At 44.4% G+C, this 14,071-nt stretch overlaps 1 protein-coding gene across 7 annotated transcripts in view; it reads right to left on the bottom strand.

Annotated features, from left to right (window-relative positions):
• Positions 1 to 14,071, bottom strand: part of CCDC7 (coiled-coil domain containing 7) — a 730,660-nt gene that overhangs the window by 353,447 nt on the left and 363,142 nt on the right. For all 7 annotated transcript variants that reach the window (XR_004538163.1, XM_033931492.1, XM_033931495.1 and 4 more), the window contains one exon: positions 12,131 to 12,190. Coding sequence is in view for 6 of the 7 variants with exons in the window: in XM_033931492.1 (XP_033787383.1) it covers positions 12,131 to 12,190 (60 nt within the window). In the remaining variant the exon portion in view is untranslated. The remainder of the gene's footprint in view (positions 1 to 12,130; positions 12,191 to 14,071) is intronic.

Raw genomic sequence — 14,071 nt, 5'->3', positions numbered from 1 at the left:
GAGAAATGAAAGGCATAATTACCAGACCGGTTAGCCAACATAGCATTTTGGTATAACCTCTTACCAAATTTGTCCATGGCCTTCCCTTCTCTGCCAGGAGGGACTGAGGCATACACACTAGCTCCCGCAGACTTTTTGAGAGTAGATTCCACTAATAAAGACTCATGTGGGAGCTGGGGTTTGTCAAAGCCAGATATGGGGATGACTTTGTACAAAGAGTCTAATTTACGAGGAGCCCCTGGAATAGTCAAAGGAGTTTCTAGATTTTTATAGAAAGTCTCCCTTAAAATATCATGGAGGGGCAACTTCAAAAATTCTCTCGGAGGCTGGTTGAAGTCCAATGCATCAAGGAACGCTTTGGATTTTTTGGACTCAGCCTCCAAGGGAATTGACAGAGACTCACACATCTCCTTCAGAAAAGTCGTGAAGGAGGCATTGTCAGGTTTAGAGGATGGATCTTGAACAGAAGGATCCTCCTCACCAGATGAACATTCACCTTCAGAAAGAAGTGGCTCTTCAGAGTTGCCCCACAGACCAGTATCTCTGATTTGAAAACTTCGATCCTGGGAATCCGGTGTTGAGGGCTCAAGGTGTCAGGATTTACGTACCGATTTACCTGACCTCAACAAAGCGGTACCGGGAGAAGTGAGAGGCTGTAACGGTGCCGAAGTTTGGACAGCCTGATGAAGAGCTCTCGGTTCCGGTACCAGTACCGGCATGGAAGTCGAGGAAGCTGAATGGACCGGTACTGATATAGAGGAAGCGGACAATAGGGGCTGCCCCACTGTCAGTACCGGTGGCTCAGACCAGAACGGACTGGAAAGTTCGGTGCCAAGAGAACAGGAAGGAGCTGCTGCAACTGCTCTTTAAGCTGCACCTGGAGGACGGCTGCAATTCGCTCGTCCAGTGAAGGCACCGGTACCGCTTTCTTTTTCTGCGGTAACTGTGGTGCCGCTCGACGCCCAGAGGATGAGGAGGCCAATGACGATGCACTCACCTCTATGGGGGCGGAGCGTTTGCGCGGGCGCCTCGTGGTCAGCAGGACTGGACTCGCTGCCACAGCGACCGGAGGGCGCTCGAGCGGGGAAGGCTTCTTAGCCGGCTTACCTGACTGGTGCGACGCCGGCGCGGTGTTGTGCGGCGTCGAAGAAGTGGGTGCCGATTGCGAAGGAGCCGATGCCGGTGTCGATGCCGCAGAGTCAGCCATCTCGGCACCGAAAAGTAATTTCTGTTGAATTTGACGGTTTTTCAACATTCTCTTTTTCAATGTGGCACAACGGGTGCAGGTGGAAGCCCTATGATCCGGACCAAAGCACTGTAAGCACCAGTTGTGCGGGTCGGTCAAAGAAATGGGCCGTGCACACCGTTGGCACTTCTTGAACCCTGGCTGAGGGGGCATGAAAGTAAAAACGGCCTCTGCCAAATCGAAAGCCGAGACTTCAATGGTGGCAATAGGTCCCGCCGGGACGAACCCGAACGAAAAAAAAAAGAAAGTTGTTTTTTGGGTTTTTTTTACTAATAAAGAAAATAAAAATAAAAGAAGGAAGAGAGTCTTCCGATACAAAAAGTACGCGAGCGGGAAGGCGAAAAAAGGGCTTTTCAACAGCCGTTGAAAATAACGCGTCTTCTTAGCTCCGCGGAAAATAAGAAACTGGGGATCGCGCACCTCCGTCGGGCGGGAAGGCACTCGCGCGTGCGCGGTGCGGCCTACTAGAACTTTCCAAGTTCTTAGAGTGCAATCACTCTAAAATTGTCCGTACCGGGGCTCCGTCGGTGCCGTCACCCATCAGTCAAGAATATGCTGCCTGCTTGTCCTGGGATAAACATCATATATCCACAGTATATCACCTAAAAGAAAGAACAAATCTGACCATCCAGGAACCACCATAATTAGAACCAGCAGATTAGAAAGAGGTAATTGATGAAAACTTTGGCCAGTTTGTTTCTGCAAAAACAACAAACCTATAAGCTGCTATAGATACTTAAAAGTAGCACTCAGAGCAGCACTTGCCAATGTATACGGGTAAGGAGTGCTACAGAAGTCTAGCAGTTTTAACAAAAGTATTATAATTAGTGAAGTGTATCCTCAGTGTGAGATTGTAAGCACTAAGAAGCCGAATGTTTAAAAGAACCACAGCTGCAATGCTTAACCGTCCCAGGCTTTTCCAGGGTAAGTGAAGCTCACAATTTAGCCATATACCATCATAGGAATACACCCTTGGTGTATAAGGTGAATAAACTAAATTAGTGTAATTCAATAATTATAGCAACCATAGGTTAATGTAGCACTCCCATCCTGTAGCAGCCGCATAGAATAAAGCAAGTAAAGCAATAAAAAAGTCACTGAATGAGCTGTACTTAGCTGTTATCTAATGCAATGTCCAAAGTTCATCAAAAAGACTAAGGCAGAGTCTTGGGGAGTAATTGTCTTCTTCTGAAACTCCCTCATTTATTCAGGGTTTGACTAGACTTGGTTTCAGGGACAGATACCCCTTCCTCAGGAACCACATGAAATATCATTCAAGTAACGCCGCCAAAATTTGAGAAGGCTTCACAAGGCTTCACAATGAATACCATGCTTCATTTTCAGCTAATTATTTCTATAGCACTACTAGACATACGCAGCACTGTATATCAAAACATAGAAGAGACATTACAGAGGGAATGATAAGACACCTATTCTGTTCAGTGTCTACCTCAAGCCATTAGCCCAGCTGATTTGGTCAATGGACACTCAGTTCTACATCTACATGGATGACGTACAGCTATTTATACCCTTGAACCTGATTTACCCAAAGCCCTGAATAAAGTGACTACCAGTCTAAAAACAAAAATCAACAAACCCAAGTAAAACCAAGTTTCTATGGGTCCCTAACACAAGTAAGCACATATCTGACATCAACATATCTTTGGGGAAATATGAATTGCCCCTCATATCACAATTTAGGAACATTGGAATACATCTAGATTCAACACTTACTCTGATCCCCCCCAAATCCAAGCAACCTTCAAGAGCTGCTTCTATCATTTGCAACAACTATGCTGCCTCTCTCCTTACATTAATAAAGCAAGTCTTGTCTCAGTTGTGCATGCCATATCATCATCAAGACTAGATTATTGTAATGCACTCTATACTGGTCTGACTACTGAGTCTTCACTGGCTCCAATTGATTAAGAATGCTGCACAAGACTAATAGAAGATTGTAAGCGACGTGACCACATCACACCATTTTTTTTTTGCAAAAGCTTCACCGACTACCAGTACAATACAAGGCTAAATTTAAAACTCTGATCTTCAAGGTCCTTAAAGGAAATAGCCTAGAGCAGTGGTATTCAACCCAGTCCTCAGGGACCACCTGGCCAGTTGGGTTTTCAAAATCTGTGTCATCCATATTCATTGTGGATATCCTGAAAACCTGACTGGCCAAGTGGTCCCTGAGGACAGGGTTGAAACCACTGGCCTAGAGTATTTGAAGAACAGGATCTCTCTCTACATACCTCCAAGGTCACTGAAGTTCTCCCAAGGAACATCCCTAAACTAAACTAAACTAAACCAAACCTTAAGTTTATATACCGCATCCTCTCCATAATTATAGAGCTCTGCACGGTTTACAAGAGCTTAATATAGGAAGGAATAGAATAATGTGGTTGGAGGTAGAGTACAGGGGGGAAGAGAGCATTACATTTTTGTGAAAAGCCAAGTTTTCAGGTGCTTACAGAATAGTTGGAAGGAGCCCAGATTCCGTAGTGGGACAGTAAGATTATTCCAAAGCCCTGTGATTCTGAAGAAGGGAGATTTTCCCAATTTTCCCGCATAGAGAACACCTTGTAGCAAAGGGAAGGATAGTTTAAGTTTTTGGGTGGGCCTGGTGGTGTCAGGACTCGAGGAGTTACAAGATAATGGAATTAGGAGATGGAGGATGCCGTGAAGGATCTTGAAAGCTAGGCAGGTGCATTTGAAATGAACCCTGGAAATTACTGGGAGCCAGTGAAGTTTGGCCAAAAGTGGGGAGACATGATCAAATTTGCATTTTGCGAAGATCAACTTGGTCACAGTGTTCTGGATTAGCTGAAATCTTTGAAGACTTTTTTTAGTTAGACTTAGATAGATGGCATTACAGTAGTCTAGTCTGGAGAGGATTATAGATTGAACAAGGACAGCAAAATATTTTTGGCGGAAGCAGGATCTTACTTTCCTCAACATGTAGAGGCTAAAAAAGCACAATTTTACCAAGGAGTTGAGGTGGTCATTGAAGGAAAGGGAAGAATCGATAATGATGCCTAAGACCTTGCTTGATAACTCAAGCTGCAGTGTGGTGCCAGAGGGCAGTGAGAAGAGGGTGGGCAGATGTTCTAATTTTGGGCCAAGCCAGAGTAGTTTCGTTTTGGATTCGTTCAGTTTCATTTGCACTGAGAGGGACCAGGACTGGAGTTTCGTTATGAAAGCTGTTATGTTCTCAGAGAGGTTGGTGAGGTTCGAGTCTCTCTCGAGAAGGACAAGGATGTCATCAGCGTATGTATAGACTGTTTCAAGGGAAGATAGATGGAAGAGTTTCAGGGAAGACATAGATGTTGAAGAGAATAGGGGATAGGAGTGATCCCTGCGGGACTCCGCAAATCAGTTTCCAAGGAGCGGATGTGGTGCCATAGTTTAGTGGTTAGTGCAGCAGCCTGATAACCTGAGGAACTGGGTTCAGTTCCTACTGCGGCTCCTTGTGAGTCTAGGCAAGTCACTTAATACCTCTATTGCCCTGGGTACCTCCCTGCCAGGCTCTGTACCTGTGCCCCCTCTGGTGGTCTAGTGGTAGGCAGGGACAGGGCACAGGGCAGGCAGACCTAGTGGCAGGCAGGCAGGCCTAGTGGCCTAGTGACAGGCAGGCTGGCCTAGTCACAGGTAGACTGGCCTAGTGGCAGGCAGGCTCAGTGACAGGCAGGCAGGCAGGTCCCATACCCCTCACGTATCCTAAATCATCCTCCCATATTCACCACATACCCCCCAGTACCTTAAATCATCCCCCCATCCCCCCTATGTGCCCCCCAGTACCTTTTAAAATCATACCCCCCGTACCTTTTAAAATCCCTCCCTCTCTCCCTAGACGGCTGTCCTGGTATTTTAAACATCCTCCACCCCCCGGTACCTTTTAAAATCCCTTCTTCTCTGGATAGCTGTCTCCTCTTATTTCCCAGCCAGCGGCACAGAGGTCAGAAGAGCACAGAGGTCAGGAGCAAAGTTTCTGCGCTCCTGCTTTGGCTCACGCTGCTTTCTAAATGGCTGCAATCAGTTCTCGCGAGTCCTGCGAGAACTGATCGCAACCATTCAGAAAGCAGCGCGGCCGAAGCAGGAGCACGGAAAGCTTTGCTCCTGACCTCCGCACTCTTTTGACCTCCACGCTGCTGGCTGGGAAATAGGAGGAGACAGCTAGTGAGGGAGAGATCACGCTGGACCACCAGGTTATTTGCAACAAGTTGCCACGGACAGCGGGATTGGGATTTTAAAAAGGTGCGGCGGCGGTGGGCGTGCAGAGGGGGAGTTTAACAAAGGTGCAGCGGGCGTGTGGCGGAGAAGCAGGTGGGGTGTTTTTAAATGGTACGGGGGGGGAAGTAAATTTTTTTGTACCTTTGCTACATAAGATGCACCGAGATTTCCACCCACTTTTGGGTAGGAAAAAAGTGCGTCTTATGGAGCAAAAAACACGGTAACTTGCTAGTCATACACATACATCTTGTCCCTCCATCCTCTGCCCGGCGCCACTCCAGACTCGAGGATCGGGCCTGACTCTGCCCACAACAGAGTTCCAGCTCCTCTTCGGCCCTATTTGAGGGCAGCTGAAAAGTTTCATCGCAGAACAGCAAGGCAGAGGAAGGAGAAGGTTCCCTCCATCTTGTCCCTCCCTCCTCTGCCCGACGCCCCAGTCCTCCCTAGAACAAAAAAATAATCCTACCCATACAACAAAAAAAGAAAAACCCCAAAAGAAATACAACTCACTCCAAACTTCCTCAAATACACACCAACCAACCCACACCTCTCAACTCCACAAAATGAAGATAACAAAACAGAAACAAATAGTCATCGTCCTGTTACTCTTGAACCTAACAAACCAGAAAGCAAAAGGAAACTATAACTCTCCAATTCTAGTTTTAGAAACAAGTAATAGAAACCACCACCCAGCAGGGAGATAACATATAAACGTGGTTGACTGTTCCTCCTGCATGCACCACAGTATACCCCAGACCTGGGGAAGAAGACCTACAAACACCTCTCAAAACCATCCCAGGAACAAACCCACCCCCCAAGCAAACAACCACATCTACCCAAAAACTTCAAGTAACACTAAAACAGAATTTACATCAATAAAATGCGCATATATGAATATCAGATCCCTAGGCCTAAAAACTGAGATTATAAGAGACTGGATAGAAACAGAAAAACTAGGATGCCTCTTCCTCACAGAAACATGGCTAACCTCAGACGCCGACCCCAGAATAACAGAAGTGTGTCCACAAGTAGTTTGCAGAGACAAAAAGTAGTTTGCAGAGACAAAAAACGAGGGGGAGGACTAGCCATTTCTAGAGCCATCCTGCTCTAGAAAACGAAGGCTCAACTGCTGACATGATCTGGAATCATTTCGAAAACCCAGATTGGAACCAATTCCTCAAGCTCTACTCTAAATATGCTAAATCCAACTGCCTGCTAGATAACTGTCCACCGACTATCATGAAAACAGCCCCCTTCCCATTCAAAGCTGAACTTTTCAACTGGGTCTCTCTTTGCTTGTCCACTGGCTACTTCCACAGAGCTCCCCTCTCTCTCCTTCTCTGTTCAACATCTACATGGCATCACTGGGACATATGTTATCCGACTTAAAATTGAAATCATACATATATGCAGATGATATTACAGTTATCATCCCCATAACCTCACTGACACAAGAGACTGAACAACTCACCTCATCTGTTCTCACTATGGTAGAACAATGGACTACACAATTCAAACTAAAATTAAACCCAGAAAAAACTAAACTTTTCCTTGCAAGTCCCAACCACAAACTAACGAATACCCCTCTGAAATTAAACGGGCTAACTTACCCAATCAATTCCACCATTAAAATCCTTGGAGTCATCCTGGATCGATAACTGACTTTTGAAGACCATACCAATGCTCAGGTTAAAAAATGCTTTTGTGCCCTCTAGAAACTCCGTACCATCAAACACTACTTTGACTTCCTCTCCTTTCAATTGTTGGTTCAGTCTCTAATCTTTAGTACCTTAGACTACTGCAATATCATATATCTGGGATCCTTCAAGAAAACCATCAAACGCCTGAGAATCATTCAGAACACTGCCGTCCATCTCATTTATGGTCTCAAAAAGTCAGATCATGTATGCCCGTTCTACAGAAAACTTCACTGGTTGTCAATGGAGGCAAGGGTCATCTTCAAGTTCGCCTGTCTTTGTTTCAAAACCTTAACGGGTTCATCCCTGATTTACCTGTCGCGCTATTTTGTGTTTCCAGGTACCACTTGCACACGTAGTGCCTGTTTGCCTTCCCCTTCCTGAAGGGCTGTGTCTACAAGAGATTCCTTGATAGAACACTGTCATTCCAAGCTGGCAAATGGAATAAATGTCTAACCACCCTCATTTCAAGTGCACCCTCCTACTAATCCTTCAGGAAATCAATTAAAACCTATCTCTTTGATAAATTTCTCTGACTCCTTCCTAACTTATTATATCACTGAAATACCTACTGTATCTCTGACATATTTCCGGTTATACCCAACCTCTCTCGGCTCACTAATGTAATTGAAATTTGTTACCTATGTACTTGACAATATTTTCTGTAACATTGCTGTATATGTACAGTCTCTTCCTCTGTAAACCGCTCTGAACTGCTTGTGGTATTGTGGTATACAAAATAAAGTTATTATTATTATTATTAAAAACACTCTAAATATAGCCCTACAGGACAAAGCCTCCACCCCACACATGAATCTCGCATGCCAACTATCAAGACCCACACTCAAAGGAACCTTAACATGCCTACTTTGCTACATAACACCAGGAAAATGGAACATAGCAAAATCAGAATTTGAAGAATTTATTCTCAGAAACTCCCTCACATCAACATACAACCTAATCTTGGGCGATCTTAACTTGCACCTAGAAGACAAATCTTCCAGTCAAACAGAAAACCTCCTCACATTCCTCAAAAACCTTTCCTACAGAATCCTGGACCCACAAGCCCACATGAAAAGGGCCAGCAGCTCGACATAGCTGCCTTCATGTCCCAAACATCCACCACACAAGAAATACACACCACAAACGAAACTTGGTCTCACACCCTCTGGTCAGACCACTACAGGTACACCTTCACAATCAATTGGACACAGGGCAAAACCAAACAAAATAACCAAAGCTTAACATACGAAACACACAAAAAGATCGATCCACTTAAATTCTGGAACAAAGTAGACACCATGATCCAAGATGGCAACCCCAAGGATTTCCTAAACCACTTGACACAACCACAAATAAAACCCAGAATCTGCAAACGCTCAGGCAAATGGTTTGACAACGAACTACTACAACTCAACCAACAATGCAGATGTCTTGAAAGAGAATGGAGAAAAGACAACCAAGAACACACAGAAACAACCTGGAGAATACTGAACAAACAATACAAACAAAAGCTAAAAGAAAAAAGAAAATCATACTACACCAGTCAAATAGGCACAGAAATCCAAGACACCAAAAAACTTTTCAAACTACTAAAGGAACTCACAGACACCAAACCCTATTTAGCAACCAATACTGCCCCCTCCCCCTACAGCAAACTAACTTGCTGAATTCTTCAGAAACAAAATCTCAACAGCCAGAAACACTTTCACCGGGACCCCAAGCCATCTCAACAAAATCTTACAACCACCCATAGAAAAAGAGGCCTATGCAGCAGACAGAAACTGGTCAGACTTCCCAAACTTACAATGGCCTGACCTAGAAAGACTCTATAACAAATACAATCATGCAGCCTGCGACCTCAACCACTGCCCCCCCATATCTGTTAAAAGCAGCCAGCACTAAATTCTGCACCTATCTCATGTGGTGGATCAGTTACATGCTAACAGAGGGCCAATTTCCACAAGACCTATCCAAAATCATCATAACCCCTATCCTGAATGACCCAAAGGGAGCTACAGATCAGCCATCCAATTATAGACCTATAGCCTCCATACCGCTTTACGTCAAGCTAATTGAAGACCTCGTAGCAAAACTTCTCACCGAATACTTAGAAAACCACAACATACAATCAGGCTTCACAATCAGGCTTCAGAGGCAACTACAGTACAGAAACACTACTAGTCTCCCTCTTAGACACAGCCAAACACCACCTAAGTAAAGGCAAAAAAATGCTACTCATACAACTCGATCTCACAGCGATCCATCAAATATTAATAAAAACTTGAAACTTGATTTGACCTAGTAGATCAAAACATCCTACTACAAACACAGGAGGCAATAGAAATCACAGGCAGAGTCTACAATTGGTTTGAAGGATTCCTCCACTCAAGAAAATATAGAGTTAAAGCAAACAAGGAACAGTCGGAATCCTGGAACAACCCCTGTGGAGTCCCCCATGGCTCCCCACTATCTCCAACACACTTCAACTTTTACATAACCACACTTGGCACACAACTATGTAGATGACATCACCATCCTCCTGTCTTTCAACCAAACCAACCCCAATACAACGAACAAATTACACAGTACACTAGAAACAGTGTCAAAATGGATGAGAGACCACAAATTAAAGCTGAATCAAGACAAAACCAATTTCTTACTTCTAGAAAAAAACAAAACCCCAACCATAACAAAACTAGAAATAGACTCCATCACATACTCCATTCAACCCAACCTAAAACTGCTGGTAATAATGATAGACAAAGGCTGCACCATGCAACTTCATATCAGCAAAACGATCCAGAAAGCATTCGTAACCTAAGGCAAATCCGAAAATACTTCAACAACGAACAATTCAAACTCTTAGTACAAGCGCTAATCCTAGGACTCCTGGACTACTGTAACATCCTATACCTGTCATGTACAACCAACATGCTAAAACAATTACAAAAATCCAAAATACAGCTCTTACACTGATTTACTCGCTGAAAAAATATGACCACATTACTACCGCCTTCCGAGATTCACATTACCACCACCTTCTGAGATTCACACTGGCTCCCAGTACAAGCACGCATACAATACAAATTCTACTGCACCCTATTCAAAGCCCTAAATGGAACCACCTAAACAGGAAAAACACATCTAGACCAAGGAGAACTCATACACACTTTACCCACCCCCCAATCAAAGGTATACAAAACAAAAAAATATACGACGGACTATTAGCCACCAGAGCAGCGAAACGAGATCGCCACCTGTCCAATCTGCTGACTATAACGCCCAACTAAAAAACATTCAGGAAAGAACTTAAAACCTTTCTATTCAAGAAATTTATCAAATGATCTACCTAAACCTGATCAACCCTCCACAGATTCCGATGCATACTACATCTATTAACCATGTGTTCTCCCTGGAAATGCCCAGGCCAACCCTTGTTGTAAACCGCCTAGAACTGAAAGGTATTGGCGGGGTAAAAGACACTAATGTAATGTAATGACCACAGGCAGAACATACTATAGCAGGACACGATTATCCACTCCTACCCTAGGTAAGATAATATTCAAGCACCTTTCTGACCTCATGTGCAACTTCTTTTAAATTAGTCCCATTTTCTTACTCCTATTACTCTATTTTATTTATCTATATGTTCCATCTTTATACCCTATGCTATAGTCTATTCAAATGCTTTATTGCGTTGACATTGTAATGTAGCATATTATGCCATACTTTGTATTGTTATTTGAATATTTTTATTGCTTATGTTTGACTTATTCTTGTTGTACACCACCTTGAGTGAATGCCTTCAAAAAGGTGGTAAATAAATCATAAATAAACATATAGAGCAGGACTTGCAAATTTTGTGCTGTGAGGCAACTCTATGAATAGTGCTCTGCCCCTTCTACCACACATGCTAGAGGAGACAGAGCATCTTTGAAATATATACACTGCTGCTTCTGTTCCAGCGTCAGTCTGAATGTATAATAGGATGGATGCCAAGACAGAGCAGGATCAAGAAATGGGATAGCAAAGCACCTGGTTCCAGAGCTGACCAAAGAGTATCCAATGCCTAACCTAGGCAAACCTTCATCCATGCATCCCCACCCCCTCCCTATCACTACCACCAACCCAGGGCAGCTCCAGATCTTATACCATGCCCTCTTAAAAGTTCAGCATCCCCCTTCTCCCCTTCCCTACTCTCCAACAGTCCACCATCTCTCCTTTCCCTCCCAACCCTCCCTCCACAGTGCAGAATCTTCCCTTCCCCTCCTTACTACCCATCTGTGCATGTCTTCTGCTCTCCACATTCCTAGTGGTAAGGCCAGCCCTGCCTGTTTCCCTTTCGTCTCCTCCCCCTTCCTCTATTGCCTAAGGGCATTCAGAAAGGAAATCTGATCCTGCTTGCTGAATCAGATGAATGATCCATTGAAGCCAGCATCCTGTCTCTAATAATTCAGATCTCTTGAAATTATTCAGCAGATACAACATAAGGAGATGCATTGTGACCCTAGGTTTATCAGGCTAAAAACTGACCTGTCCTTCAGAAACTTGTCCAAACCTTGTTTTAAACTTAGTTAAACCACTTCAGAGATGCCAAGTCTCAGTTATTAGGATTGCGTAACATGTAGCTGAAGGCTCTCTCATTCTTTGAGCCCCTTCTCTCATTTACTAAAGCCTCAGTGCCATTGATGCATTGATCCTGATCACCACTTTCATGAGGCGCAAGCCTAAAAGAAGAAAAACAAGGTTCCCCCTCTCAAATAGAAAGAAATTTGAGAACACCTTCCTGGGTGCAGCCTCCCTCTGGACCTACATCTACAAGTGTTGTGAACATATATTCTTTCAGAGGCATCAAAGATAGATATTTTATGTTCCTTCTTTCACTTGCAAAGCAATAGAATATGTAAATATTTTTAATGTATACTCCAGGCAACATACCTATTAGAAAACTTACCTGTTGAGCTTGAACAAAATATTCTCTCTGGTCAGTTTCCCATTTTGCAGCTTGTTGCATCTAAATTAAAAAAATGACAGCATAGGTGTAAAATCTAGGAGGTTAATTAATTTACTAACCTGGGAAACTTCCTGTGGTTTAATAATATTTAGAGTCAATTAAATATTGGCAGAAGGTATATGGAGTACTTACAGTGGCGTACCTAGCATGTGTGACATCCAGAACCCATCATTTTTTGGCACCCCCCCCAATCTGTACGAAAAATATGATTTTTAGTAACAAGCCACATATCACTCGAGTACCTAGGAAAAGGCAGCATCTTACATACTGCAGTGAGAAGTACAACAGCAAGACACCCATTGTAAAACTAAACAAGCCAAACTAGTACAGATCAATCCTGCAGTCAATCCTAACAGCAAATCATGTCTTTCGAACACACAGAACACACCTTCGCCTAGTATGGAATGTAATCACAAACTTACCCCTTACCCTTTTACAAAACTGTAGTGTGGCTTTTAGCCAGGGAGGTAACAGCTCTGACGCTCATAGAATTCTGAGCATCAGAGCTCCTACCACCACGGCTGGCGCTAAAAAACGCTCCACAGTTTTGTAAAAGGGGGGATAAAATAGAAATACACAGACAAAGGTTAAATTGAACCAGCAAGAAGCTGGACTCTGCATACAGTGCACCACAGAAACAGTGACATATGTCTCATAAAGCAATAAATAAATATAAATTTGTTTTTCTACCTTTGTCTTCTGTGGTTTCTGCTTTCCTCATCTTCTTGTAACTCTCTTCCTTCCATCCACTGCCTGCCGTCTCTCTTCCCCTATATATGGCATCTTCCAGAAACTGTGCCCCTTCCAGAAACTTTATGCCTCCCCCTTCCATCTCTCCTTTCACCCCCATTGGTCTGGCATCTCTCTCCTCTCCTTCCCTCATCCACACCTCTCCTCTGCAATCCCTTTCCCTTTTTTCCCTCATTTTCCTTTTCAATTTATTTTCTGCATCTGTTTAGATTACATTCTTACTACCCTCTCATTAATGTCCTTTTTTACTGTCTACCTAAAGCTTACCACCTCTTTCCCTCACCCCTCCAGTGTTTCCCTAACTCAATCCTTTTCTCCCCATCATGTGCCCTTTTATTTATCCCCTCCTTCCATCATGAACCCTCTTTCTCCAACCCTTCCATCTAGTACCTTCTCCTCTCTCTGTCCACTTCCATCCAGCGTCTGCTCCCCTCTTTTTCTCCTTCCATTTCCTTCCTGCATTTGCTCCCTTATCTCTCCCATCTGCATTTCCATCCAGCATAGGCTCCCCACTACCATCCAATGTCTGCCCTTTCTCTCGCCATCCACCCCTCTTCAATCAGCAACTGCCCCTTTCTTTCCCTCCAGTATCCTTCCCCATTATGTCTCTCCTCTTTCTCTGTACATCAATTCCATCAGCACCACCCTTCCATACCACCCTGCCTCCTTTCTTTCCCTCCACCACTCCTCCATTCCAGCAGTCCTGCTCCTTTCTCTCTCTTCATGCATCAAGGTCCCACAATGACTGTAGCTGCTGGCTGCCAGTCCACCAACTCCGAATCAGCAGCCGCATGCTGGAAGGTCCCGTGATGACTCGTCTGCAGGCCAATCACTGCCTGGCTGGCCCAGAACATCCTCTCTGACGTCAGAATTGACGTCAGAAAGAGGACTTCTTGTTGGCGATTAGCAGCAGCAGTGGGGAGGTAAGAGTGGAGCGGCGTGGACCAGGGGAAAGGAAGGGCAGGAGGACCTGGACCTAGCAGGAGGGCAGGAGGACCCGGGTAGTAGGGCAGGAGAACTCGGACCTGGCTGGCTGTGCACCCCCCCAAGCCGTGCACCCGGGCAGGACCGCCCACCCCCCCACACTCCCCCCTTGGTACGCCACTGTAAAAAGAAACAATATTCTGTACA

The sequence above is a fragment of the Geotrypetes seraphini genome, chromosome 2, assembly GCF_902459505.1.
Source record: "Geotrypetes seraphini chromosome 2, aGeoSer1.1, whole genome shotgun sequence".
Taxonomy (NCBI): domain Eukaryota; kingdom Metazoa; phylum Chordata; class Amphibia; order Gymnophiona; family Dermophiidae; genus Geotrypetes; species Geotrypetes seraphini.
This window is presented reverse-complemented; position numbering and strand designations above follow the sequence as displayed.